The 13,610-nt window shown below is 35.0% G+C and overlaps 1 protein-coding gene across 1 annotated transcript in view; it reads left to right on the top strand.

Moving 5' to 3' along the window:
- The window catches only part of Bap60 (Brahma-associated protein 60), a 280,469-nt gene that overhangs the window by 138,787 nt on the left and 128,072 nt on the right, over nucleotides 1–13,610 (top strand). Inside the window, exon 9 of the mRNA XM_090403297.1 lies at nucleotides 8,220–8,317. Coding sequence (XP_090259423.1) covers nucleotides 8,220–8,317 — 98 coding nt within the window. The remainder of the gene's footprint in view (nucleotides 1–8,219; nucleotides 8,318–13,610) is intronic.

The raw sequence follows: 13,610 nt of genomic DNA, 5'->3' as shown, positions 1-13,610 counted from the left end.
TTTATCCCAAATCGTGCTCGTTTGCTAGCAATGAACTGTCCATAATTTAGTCGACCTCTATATTTCATAAGGGATTCGTCAATTACATTTTTATCTGGTGCATATAATTGCTGAAACTTATTATTCAGGTAGTGGACTATATTTTGCACATTACATATTTTGTCGTCTTTCTTTATTGTTTCATTATCCACGAAATGGAGAAAATGAGATATAGCCAAGAAGCGTTTACCAGGCATAATTTTTGAATATATGGGTGTCTTGACTACAGCCCTCTTTGACCAATACATGTCTATATTAGATTTTTTTTACCTGTGACGTAATTATACATAATGCAAAATATGCCTGCAATTCGTCACTTGTTATTGGATACCATTCTTCAATCTTTTTAATAATTTCCTCGTTTATTGCTTGAGCCACATATCTATTAGTTTCTGTAACTATCATGTGAAAGAAATCATCACAAAGTATTTGTTTCAAAACAGAAAAAGGTATCGGATTTGCACCAAATCTTAGCAAAGCAATTGCATTGACGCCAGGAATTTCCGTAAATGGTTTTATAATAGGAATATTTTCCTTTTCTTGCCAATTCCATTCATTTTCTGTTACATCGGAATCATCGCTACTAGACGATATTGGTCTCAAACATTTACGAACATTGCCTCGAACTGAACTTCCCCTGCTATTGTCACTTTACAAGTCAAAAATGTCAACACTTTGATGATATAAAATTGTCTCGCTGTTTTTATCCAAATTGTCCTCTCCGCTTTCAATATCACTTTCGGCTAACATATTATAAATATTTGCAGACATGTTAGGGACGATAATAAATTGCAACGCAAACTAACTAGTTTATAAAGTTTATATGCACATATATTCACTACCTAACACCCTAAATTCATTTGAAATTGACGCGAACTTCGTAACGTCTGCGATACGTCATAATCAATTTTGGTGCAATAAACATAAGATGTGTCACAGACATTTTTGTATGTTAACTCTAAATTCATTTGAAATTGATGCGAACTTTGTATCGCAGACATTACGAAGTTCGCGTAACGTCTGCGTCAAAATCAGTTTTGGTGCAATAAACAAAAGACTTGTCACAGACGTCTTTGTATGTTAATGGGTTAATACATAGGTTGCTGTCACTTGTGTAGATGTTTACAGGATGGATACATGAAGAAAGAAAATACATTGAAAGAAGATAGGAACAGAGATCCGAAAAAACAGAGGGGAGAGTTATCAAGAATTTCTGTTAAAAAATAAAATAAATACAAGGAAAGATATTGGTTTTCTGTGTTTTTTACTATTTTGAAAGTTCTTATAGAAAAATTAATTTACCTTAGTGGTAAATGTGATCTGAACTTTTATGGTTGACAATTGAAATGAAAAGCCTGTAATGTATTCATGGTTCTAGCAGCTGTCGAATAGAAACACGAATGTTCCACCATAATGGTGTTCTTCTTTTCATCACTTGATATTTGAAGCTTTTGAGTAAAATGATTAATGTACATTTCTTCTTAAACAGGGACTAAATATATTTACAGCAAGGTATAGGGTATGGATTGTCATTGTTCTTGCACTTACTGCTATTATTTTCTGTTTCTCTTGGGAAATCTCCACTAAATCAGATTGCTTAAGAATTGTTCTAGAAAGCACGAATTTTGAAGTCTAAGGACAAGATTAGTCAATTTCCTTAAACTATCAATATTCTTGTGTATGTTTGTTTGATTCATGGATTTGTTGGGTTAACTTTGTGTTCACAAACATAATATTAGAAAAGGTGACCCATTATGTTTATGGTATGAGTACAAGGTCATTATTTTATATAGTTTTTTCATATTGAATTCTCACATATATACTTTGATAATAAAATGCTAAAATCAGTTTGGCTCAATCAAATGCTTGAAAACAGTCTTAAGTTTGAAGTTAGTATCAATGTAAAACACCAAATATAAGCCGGGAATAAGAACCTGTATGATTTAAAAAGGAGATCAGCTTTCATTTTTATCTTTCTTCTTCTTTGGAAACATGTCTGATAATCAAAGAAATAGTAATCAATATTTTGGTCCAGTCCATGACAGGATCCATAAAGTATTGAAACAATGGAACAATTCATGAAGTCCAGTAAAAGAAGTTTAAAAATTTATTGTAAGTGGATAAGAAGCATTATCTGTACTTTCTTTTTCTGACCATCGGCCATTAATGTAGAACCTTTTAATCTCTTGAATTTTTATTTTGTCAACAGACTTTCATTATGCTTTAGAAAGTGAGAAAATATAATAATAAATAATAATTTGCTCATAGACTTCTACAGCATTTATTCATGTGAAAGATTTCAACTTGAAAACTTTAGACAAAAAATACAACTTATGATATTGTGAATCAAAGAACATTAACAACATTCAGGCAATGCTAACAGAACTTAATTGTTGGATAATTAAACAAATTACTGCCTGATTCATTTGTTTAAATTATAGAGAGCTAGGCCTTGTTTAAGGTCTTTGATTCTTGTTACACTAGATAGCCTAACATTTGAGAAGCCTCTTTGAACCTGCGGATGTAACTATTATAAGAAATGCAATAAAAAATTAAGATGATTGCCGAGAAATGCTAGAAGAATTAAATAATAGAAAGACACAGTATTCTTCATTTGTAAAATCTTGAATTCCCTCTGTCTTCTCATTTTAATAGAAACTGAAGAATATAAGAGATTACATATATGAATCAGTCCACAAGAAGAGAGATATGCCTGATTTCAAAAACTATAGAACTACTAGTTTAATCTCTCCTTCAAGCAAGATTTTATTAAACATCAAGCCAGAAAAGCCATCAGACAGGATAAGAAATATTATTATGCTAATAAATGTGAAGAGATTGAGTTCCAGATGAGGAAGCACCATTATAAAAGAATGTTTCGTTTAGTTTGTGACCTTATTCACAGGATTAAGCTAAAATTGAATGTTATCAAAGACAGGAATGGAGCACTACATACAGAACTAGAAATCAAAAACAGATAAAAAAAAAAGAGTATTGTGAGGATCTGTATAGCAGAGAGGAGAAGGAAAATTTGGAAGAGCCCTCTTACCTGGAGAATTTTGATTAGAAACCACCTCCCCACATAGACATGAGATTGTTGTTAAGGAATTTAACAGCATTAAGCCCTTGGTGCAGGTACTCTTATCTTATCACATTGATTTCAAGAATATGGGAGACTGGAAGAAGTCAGTATTCATATCAATCCACAAGAAGAGAAGTATGTCAGATTTCAAGAACTATAGAACTACTAGTTTAATCTCTCCTTCAAGCAAGATTTTATTAAACATCATTGTAAATAGGATTGAGGCCAAAGCCAAGGCAAAGATGTCTGAGGAACAAGCAGGTTTCAGGAAAATCAAGGTACTAGAAATTGGATCCATTGCCTCAGACAGATCTTTAAAAACATAAAGAATTTAGACTTTCTTTGGTAATGTGTTTCCTAGACCACTCAAACCTTTTACCTGTGTTCAGCAGGAGCAAATATTCCAGGTGTGCTAGTTGTGTGGTGCTCATCCACCGAATAGCAATATCACCGATATTATATTTTTGCATTTATTCCTGTTAAAGACAGGAATAAAATTGTTGCCAGATTTCGTGTGATTCCTAAAAGTAAACACAATATACTAATGCTTCATGAAGAGGACACTTTTTGACACGTAAAAATTGCATCACATTCCTGTTAATAGCCCAGTTGTGCTTTCAAAATACATACACCTTTGAATCCTTTGAAAAGATGTATAGATGGCTCAGCAGGTCAAATTCTTCGCATTCTAGTAGTTTTAAACCACTCAGAAGGTGAGGCAGGGTGAACTCTGAGATAATAGCACCTAACGGCTGTGATTGGTTATTATGTCAACCAATCCAATTGAATGTTGTCATTAGTCATGAGTTGCTGTTTTTGTTTTCTGAATTTCATCTGTTTTGCATGTGTGAAGTGTGAATTGACATGGTAGGCAAGTTTTTATATATAATTTTCGATAAATTTATACAGTACACCTTTGAGTAATTAAAATATACCAACCAAATATAGCATTCTCCTTCATTATTATTTTCTAATATATCTTAAAACAAACACATTATGATCCACTCTACATAGATTTGAATACAATTAATTGCATTAGACCAATTTAAGATGAGCATTGATGTGCTATACACTTAAAACTTTCATACATTGATAAAAATGCAATCATACAGTCAAACTGATGTGAATTTTGTAGCGCTGGTTGCATAAGACATGACAGCACACTCAACTAAAATGGGCATGCAACTCCACTGGTGTTCAGCATGTGAAATTGTGGGAGGTAATGAAAATAATGTGTTTTCCTGAACACATTATCAAGTTGATAGCTAACTTGTACAGTGAGCAAGAAGCCATGGTAAGAACAGGTGTTGGATTAACTGAGTGTCCTCAAGTAAGCAGGGGAGTTAGGAAAGTAGGCCAGGATGCCTACTTTCTCCTTACTTGTTTAGTATCTATGCTGAGGACATCACATATTTGACAGTGGATGAGTTTAAGACAGGAATTAGGAAAGGTGGCAAATGGGTTAGCAATCTGAGGTATGTTGATGATACAGTACTCCTTTGTAATGACGGGAAGGAACTAGAACAAATTCTTGATAGAGGAGTTAATAGGATCAGCAAAAACAGAGCAATTAAACTTAATCCTAGAAAGATAAAGATTATGGTTTTCAAAGGAAATATCGACAGGGAAGCTCCTGAGAAACACTTGTACCTTAATGGAGAAATAATTGAGGAAGTCAGCAAATTTGAGTGCTGGGGATCCATCATTAATATGAAGAATTGCTGTTCAGAAGACATCAAAAGATTAGAAATGGCTAAAGCAGCAGTCAGAGAATTGTCTAAAATCTGTGAGTTTAGATCTATCCCCCACAGGAACAATGATAAGGATTTGGGTTGCAGCTGTTTTTTTCTCATTAGTGACTTACGGATGTGAAACTGGAAACCTAAAGAGGTCTGATAGGAAAAGGATAGCTGTTTTTGAGAATGTGGTGTTATGTGGAGGAGGCTGTGGATTCCATTTATACTGAAAGGTAGATAAATGGGATGATCTATAGAGCTTTAAAACTCCTTAAGGTATTGACAAAAGAAATGCTTTGGACGCATGGAAAGAATGGAAAAAGGATTTTGCAAAACAGTAATAGATGGTAAAGTTCTTGGAAAAAAGAGGAAGTATTATTATTATTAAAACTTGGTTAAAATATACTTTTGATTAGCTCAAAACAACAAAATATTTCCTCCATAAAATGTATATTAAATGCATGTTATGTATAACAAAAATAAAACAAAAACGTTAGCAACAGCAAAAGACATAAGTAAAAGTCATTTTCACATTATCACGAATGGTACACTTTTAAAAGCGGAGAAGGCACAACAGTTCTCATATCGTCCACAACTACATGGGGTTTTTTTGGGTCCATACACACTGCTGTTTTTCTTGTACATAAGGAGAATTGCATTATCTTCTCTGGTCAACCAAAGGGTAACATTTGGGTTCGAGTCTTCATTGAATTTATTTAGAATTCCCTGTTCTTAGCAGTACTGGAATCAGTAGCAGTTGGCTGTTCAGCTTCCTGCATAGACTGCACATGAGATGTAGCATAGATTCAGTAGCTGAGAGGTTCTGGTTTTCCCTTGTGTTCTTAAGGTAAAAACTGTATATGATGGCTTTTGCTGCAATGAAAAGGAAGTTGCATATTCTGTGTCTTCTGTGCTCTGTGTGCATAGCTATGCAGGTGGTTACAGGTGCTAGAGGCAGTGCCTATATGATGATCTTTACTGACTGGACAGGTCAGGTAGGTGTATTCCAAGGTACCCCAGATGTTACAGAACAGGCAGAATTCCATTTCTCTAACTTGGAATTTGTGGAGTTTAGTTGGGATAGGTAAGATATTGTGCCACAACCTCCACTATATACATCTGGCCTTTGTACACTTTGTCCTGTAAGGAAGATCTTGTTGAAAATTGAGTGGTGTCTGTAGATATGCAGGGTGAGTTTGAGGTTTGAGATATTAATGAAGGTGCAAAATGGTGAGTCAGGAGGTATTGAAGTGAGGTGGTGGCATACTTTCTTGAAATTAATACACAGTAGCAGAAGAGAGGTTTCAGATGACAGGATTTGAAAGGTGGATTCCTGGGAATTTCTAGTTGAAATTTGAATTCCTTGTGTACTGATTCTCTGAAAAGATGTTTATAATGGCTGTTTTAGCTTGTTGATATTGCCCTTTTTACTTTGGTGGTTTTCAGCTGTAACCTTGGGAGGGTTTTCCAATGCTGTTGCTGGGTTAGAAGGTCTCCATATAGTTCTTATACCCAACTCCAGGTAGCAAAGAGGAAAGATTGGCCAGTCATGTGACTTTTAATGTTTCTGTTTGAAAACAGAGGCTGTTTTCAAATTCTTTTCTGAAATGACCTGGCTTGTGTGTGTGTGTGTGTGTGTGTGTGTGTGTGTGTGTGTGTGTGTGTGTGTGTGTGTGTGTGTGTGTGTGTGTGAGAGAGAGAGAGAGAGAGAGTGTGAGTGAGTGAGTGATGAGGCTCTGTGCTTTTCCAGCATTGCAAGGAATTGCTGTAGAATGGAGGCAGTTTGGATGCCGGTGCATTGATCAATCAAAGGATTCTGAATAAATCAAGTCTTCTGGTGGCTTCTTTGATAATATGGTCAAGAGTTGTAGTATAGGTCTGGTTGGTGTGGAGTATCCTAAAGAGAAAGATAATTCAGAAGGAGTGATTTTGGTTTCAAGGGAGACTAGGCCCTGGTATCCCTTGTTGAATGGCTTACAGACTGTCGATTTGATTTTGTTCCAGAGGAATTGTGTTATTGACTTCTAAATCTGATGAAGTCTTCAGGCAGAGTTAATACTTTGAAGGTGTGCTGTAGCACACCAACAGCCATCTGGTTGATGATAAGCACTCCTCCCCAAGTGAAGAAGTTGCTCATATGTTGTTTCATTTTACTAAGTACCTGTTTGAAGCTGTTGTATAGTTGTGTACATTTGAGTGAATTGTGAGCTTGGATGTTACCAAGTATTTTTGCCCTTCACTTGACCAGTTGCATTTGATTAGAGAGTCCATTCTTGTTTTCCAGTTGCCTACTCATAAGCCAGAAGACTTTACAGAATTTAAACTTTGTCCCAGAAAATTGTGGATTGCTTTCATTTCTTCATTTTTTCTTATTATGATTCTGATTATTTGCATATAGTGATAGGCTGATCTTCATATGCAGTTTCTGTATGTTGGTTTGTTTAGAAATCATGATATTGTATATTTTTCTCAGGAAAGGTTCAATAGCTAGTGTTATAGTATCCCAGAAAGCTGGCATCCTTGTTTGATCCTTCAAGAATGAAGCAATGTGTGGATGAGCTGGTTGTTTACCTTTAAGCAAAAATGCTTCTCTCTATAGTAGCTGGACTATTTGAATAATGAGAGGCTCATATCGAAATGCTCTTAGTACTTCAAAGAGTTATTCATGCTCTACTCTGTCAAAGGCTTTTTCCTGGTCAAGACTGATTAGCAATGAATTTTCATTCTGGCTGGTTTGCAATATGGATGAGATCCCTGATTAAATGTAGGTTATCTCATATTGATCCTCCTGGGACTGAATAGGTGGCCAATAACATCAGGTAGTGCGGGTTTCAGATGATTTGTGATTACTTTAGAGATGATTTTGCAGTCTGTGTTTAATCAGTGATATAAGCTGCCAGTTTCTAAGGTCTATGTGGTCTTCCTTCTTTGGAATGAGAAATACAGCTGAGGTGGTAACAGATTGTAGAAGCCCATTTTGGTAAGCTTCTTGTAACAATTTAAGGAGTGGTCGCAGGTGATCAGAGAATGCTTGGAAGATCTTAGAAGTAAGTCCATCCAAGATAGGGGTTTTGTTCTTTGGCAGAGATTTACAGTAGTAAATCCTTATTGAGATGGATGGATATCATGAATGGAATGAGTAGTCTTCAGAGTTGAAGGCTTCAGTAAAACATACAACAGGACTACCCAGAGAGGACTGGGTGGCACATCACTGAGGAGTGGAGCAACTATATGGCATCTGATGATGTCCAGTGAATCTGTGGATACTTGTATATCATTTTAATTACTTAAATGAAAATTTAATGGCACTAGTGGTATTTTCTCTAATTATGTTTGCATTTTGTTTATATGTACTTGTTTAGATATTCCAGTGTGCACGAATGAAATTTGCTGAAATACCTCAAAGGTTGCATCAGCTGCTACATCCAGCAGATCCCATTGTTATTAATCATGTCATTAGGTGAGTTTATATATGCATAAAGTAAATTATTATTGCATAATCTTACTTTTAAATATCTAAAAATATTTATCATAAATACACTGACTCAACACATATTATGATATCTTCATGATACTTGCATGAATACATCAAGTCAATTTATCTATCCACATGTTATAAAAGCTGCAGTATTTTAAATCCATCTAACTGATATAAAGCCTAACAGCTTGCATGTAAATATAAAAAAATATAAAAAAGTTTCAGCTGGTTAAAACTGTATCAGTTGATGTAATTAGTGAAGGTTTAGACATCTTTTGTTATAAAAATAATAATTAAGAATTGTATCTCAACTGTAAACTGAGTGGCTATACTCATAAAACCATTTGGCATTTAGACATCACTCAGGGATGGGTGGGAGCTAACACAAGCAAAAAAAAAAAAAAAAAAAAACTATCATCAGTCCACTTACTACACTAGGCATAGTGAGTCTCTTTTATATGCTGGCCTGCTGTTGGCATAATCTAATCTGGTATTAAGATTCATCAGACCAGACATTTTTTTACCCCCCCCCCTTTTCAAGTGCCTTCTCCAAGTATTATCTATTATATCCCCCATCTATAAAGCATCTGTCATTGTGCATTCTAATATGCTCCTTTACAAATCACTGCTATACTAATTCGTGTTTTGTTTGATTGTATGATTCTTGTGCTGCTCTCATATTAGCAGATTGTCTATTGCTGCAGGAAATCTGTTGCCTAATCCATTTCTGTTTATTGTCTAGGATGTACAGAAAATGGTTCTTTGACCATTCTCACTACATTCCAAGCATAGTTGTAAATACTTTAGCAAGGGAACAGTTTTCATGATACTTGCACTGACACATCTGGCCAGCTGTAATGCTATACTAGGATGTACTTAGGGTATGCTGTTGATTCATGATTACATACACATAGATGCACCCATGCAATCCTAATTTGAGGTTTCTGTAGTTTGAAGGCATTTGTTGTAGTTTTGGTGTAAGGACCACATGATGTCATCATCATCAACATGGGGTGCTTAAGGGTCAAAGTTATATAACTGAGAGGAGACCACCACATAGCCTTTAAAGGAATGCAGAGAACCGATCAGGGCTTCTGACCTAATGTCCAGTCCTCACCTTCTCGTGGTGCACCCTGTTGGGTATCTACCTGGATACTGAAAACGAATGAGGATTGGCTGGCAATTTGGGATTTAGCTTACCAAATTTTATTCTTATTGGCCTAAACCAAAATAAAAAATAATGGTACGACATGACAAAATTTCATGCCGGCTGGGGCGTCGCCCAGTTAAACAAGGCCCCCGTTGTTTTCGCCAGGGAACCAGGGCGAACAGCGAAAAGTCAGTTACTGGAACAAATCTGAAAACACACCCCAACTCAACTTCATCAGAGTTAAAGATCGGTACTATCAACATAAGTAGCCTGAATGGCAAAGAAATGGAGCTAGCTGAAGAATTAGATAAGTACCAGATCAACATAATAGGGGTGACTGAAACAAAAAAGACAAAACTGGTGAGATCTTTCTGAGCAATAAATACAAAATGTTATATTCAGGCAATGAAAATCAAGGAAAAGAAGGAGTAGCCATTGTATTCAACACAAAATACAAGGCTAATCTTCTTGAATGGCAGTCAGTCTCAAGTAGAGTAATGTGGGCAAATATGAGAATGGGGAACTGGACAATGAGACTTATTTGTGCCTATGGTCCCACAAAAAGTTCTACTAAGGTAGAAGTGGAGGGATTTTTTGAAGCTTTAAAAAAAGCAACTGACACAATGAAAAAGGAAAAGTTGGTTTAGATCCTTAATGGGGATCTAAATACCATAGTAGGAAATGATTGTTAGACATACAAAAATATAATGGGAAAATTTGGAGAAAAGAGCAAAACTAATAATAATGGCAAATACCTGTTGGATTTCTGCTCAAGACATGGACTGGTTATTAATAACACAATGTTCCAAAATAAAAAAATGTGCACAAATTTACATCGAGAGATGAGGCAAGGAATAAGAAAATTCTCATTGATTATGTTATTGTTGATAGTGATGTTTCCTCCCTGGTGCAGGACCCAGAATGTACTGAGGATTTGAAATTGGAAGTGATCACCATTTAGTCTTGAGCAGGATAAAATTGAATTTCATATTGAAAAGAAGAACATGTATGAAAGTTTTAAAGTGAATAAAAGTTGAGCAGCTCTCAGATGTGAACTGTAGACTAAAATACACAAACATCATTGATGAAAAAATGAAAGAGTTTGAGAACAGGAACCAAACCTTGGAAATTCAGTGCCAAGCCCTGAATAAATGCTGATTGATTCAGCCAGAGAGGCATGTGGTCAGGTTGTCTGTAAGGATAGCAAAAATCAGAACTGATTTTTTTCGAAGTAATTCGAAAATCATGGGAGGACTTTGATAAGAACATAGAAAATAAATATCAAGAAGGTCGCAAGATATTCTGGAGGTTTTTAAAGAAGCTCAGAAATGGAGGAAAGAGTGCTGTAAAAGGAATTAGAGATGATAAAGGTGACATGGAAACAGGAGAAAAAGATATCCTTGAAGTATGGCATAATTACTTCGAAAAATTGCTAAATGAAACAAGCAGTGATGACAGCACAGTGGTGATAAACACTGACCAGGCATGCAATCAGTAATACATATCCATACTTGAAGTAGAAAAAGCGATCAAAAGTTTGAAATGTGGAGAGGCAGCAGGAATAGATGATGTTCTACCAGAAATGCTCAAGTACTATAAAAGTCTTACAGTGGCTGCACTGCATAGTTCAGATGGCCTGGACATAAGGACGAATTCCAGATGATTGGACTGGAGCTCTCATAGTACCCATATACAAAAAGGGGAAATAAAACTGAATGTTAGAATTACAAAGCTATTTGTCTACTGAGTGTTCCTGGTAAGATATATGCAAGTATACTTGAGAAACGATTGAGAAAGATTGTGGAAGAGAAGGTTGGCGAAGAACAAGCTTGGGTTCAGGCCAAATAGAGGCTGTCAGGATCAGATTTTCACTTTACAACAGAAAGTTGAGAAATCATGGGAATATAACAAAGATCTCTGTTTAAGTTTTGTAGATCTGGAAAAGGCATATGACAAGGTGCCAAGAGAGAAACTATTCAATATGCTATAGTTATATGGTGTCAATGGGGCATTATATCAAGCAGTATTTAGTCTTTATTTGAGTTGTAAGTCAGCAGTTAGAATTGAAGGAAGTACAGGAAGGTTGGTTAATGTTAAATCTGGTGTCAGACAAGGATGTACTTTATCCCCTCTGTTATTCATTATCTATATGGATCACATTATGAAGGAAAGTGGTATTAAACCTGATATCAAAATTGGAGATGTTAATCTCAGCTCTTTGCTGTATGCAGATGATGTTATACTTTTAAATAAATCTGCTACAAGTGTGCAAGATTCCTTGATTAAAGTGAATAACTGTTGTAATAGATTTGGTATGAAGGTCAGCATTAAAAAGACAAAGACAATGAAAATAGGCAGAAACATAGAAAATATCAACTGCATTGTGAATGGAGAAGGTATAGAACAAGTAAAACATTTCAGCTAACTAGGCATGATTTTTCGTGAAGATGGTAAATTAAATATGGAAATAAACAACAGAATCAACAAAGCTGGTATGGTAAGAAGTCAACTAAATAAATTAATGAGGAATAAAAGAGAAATTAGGCCAAAACACTAAATTAGCTATATACAAGAGAGTATTCATGCCAATTTTAACTTATGGATCTGAGACCCAGGTCAGAAGTAAAACACTTGACCAAAGACTAGAGACTGCAGATATGAGGGTTCTGAGAAAGATTAGAGGCATGAACAGATGGCATCAATGGCAATATCATATTAAAAATGAGGATATTAGGAAAGAACTTGACATTGTCAAAGAATAATAATAATAATAAAATTATATAAATGAGTTGTTACATCGACCAATACATAATTTGTATTTGAGTTGTAAGTGAGCAGTTAGAATTGAAAGAAGTATAGGAAGGTGGTCTGATGTTTGCGATAAAGGTGCACATTATTTCCACTGTTATTCATCACCCATGGGTCACAGTGTGAAGGAAAGTGGTAGTAATCCTGATATCAGTATTGGAGATATTCAGCTGAGCTCTTTTGCTTTTATGCAGATGATGTTGTACTGTTAAACAAATTCAGTACAAGTCTACAGGATTCCGTGACTAAATTGAATAACTGCTGTAATAAATTTGGTATGAAAATCAGCACTAAAATGACAAAGATTGTGAAAAATAGGCAGGAATATTGAAAACATCAACTGCAGCCTAGAGAACAAGTAAAACATTTCAGCTATTTAGACACAATTTTTAGTGAGGTTAGCAAATTAAATATGGAAATCAAAAATGTAATTACCAAAGCTGATATGATAGGATGCTTACTGTTTTAATTTATATGGAATAAGAGTGAAATTAGTCAAAACACTATACACTATATACAGGACAGTGTTCAACCTAGTTTTAACATATGAATCTGAGAGCTAGGTTAGAAATAAAATGCATGCACAAAGACTGGAGACCACAGAAATCAGAGTTCTGAGAAAGATCAGGAGAATGAACAGATAGTATCAATCAATGGCAGAATCATGTTAAAAATGAGGATATTAGGAAGGAACATGATGTTAATATTCAGGAAAGGAAACATTAGTAAATTGAGTGTTTTTCTGCCAGGATGACCAGAGAAAGACCCACAGGTAGACCAAGATCTAGATGTATTAATAGAGTAAGAAGTGTCTTAGAAAACCAAAAGATACGATCAGACATTATTGTAGTCTTGATAGATAATAGATTAATTTGGAGGAAAATTGTTGATGGAAGTTTGTAATGATACAACTGTTTCATGTAGTACTATCATAATATCCTCCACACCTACCTGAGTGTACATATCATTAAGTTGATGATGGCCATAATAAAAGTACTCTCAATAACATTCTTCACAAGACTGCACTCAAAAATAAACATAAGATAGATTATAGTAAAAACTATTCCCTGCATTATAGAGGCAAATCATAGAAAATAAACAAAATTCTGCTCAAATACAACTTTAGTTACATCTTTAAACCTCTTTTATTTAACCCTTGCAATGATTCCTTCCTCGTCTCCACCCTACCCTTTGGTGTACTGAATACAACACACCTGTAACTTGCCGTGTGATTCTAATTCAGAAAAAAAAAAAAAAAAAGAACAAAAACAACTTATCTGATTTAATAATTGTGAAAAACCAGGGACCTGTGTAAGC

The sequence above is a fragment of the Typopeltis vanoorti genome, chromosome 13 (assembly GCF_054136105.1).
Source record: "Typopeltis vanoorti isolate ZY-2024b chromosome 13, IOZ_Tvanoo_1.0, whole genome shotgun sequence".
Lineage (NCBI taxonomy): Eukaryota > Metazoa > Arthropoda > Arachnida > Uropygi > Thelyphonidae > Typopeltis > Typopeltis vanoorti.
The sequence above is the reverse complement of the archived record's forward strand: the minus strand, read 5'-3'. Positions and strand labels throughout refer to the sequence as shown.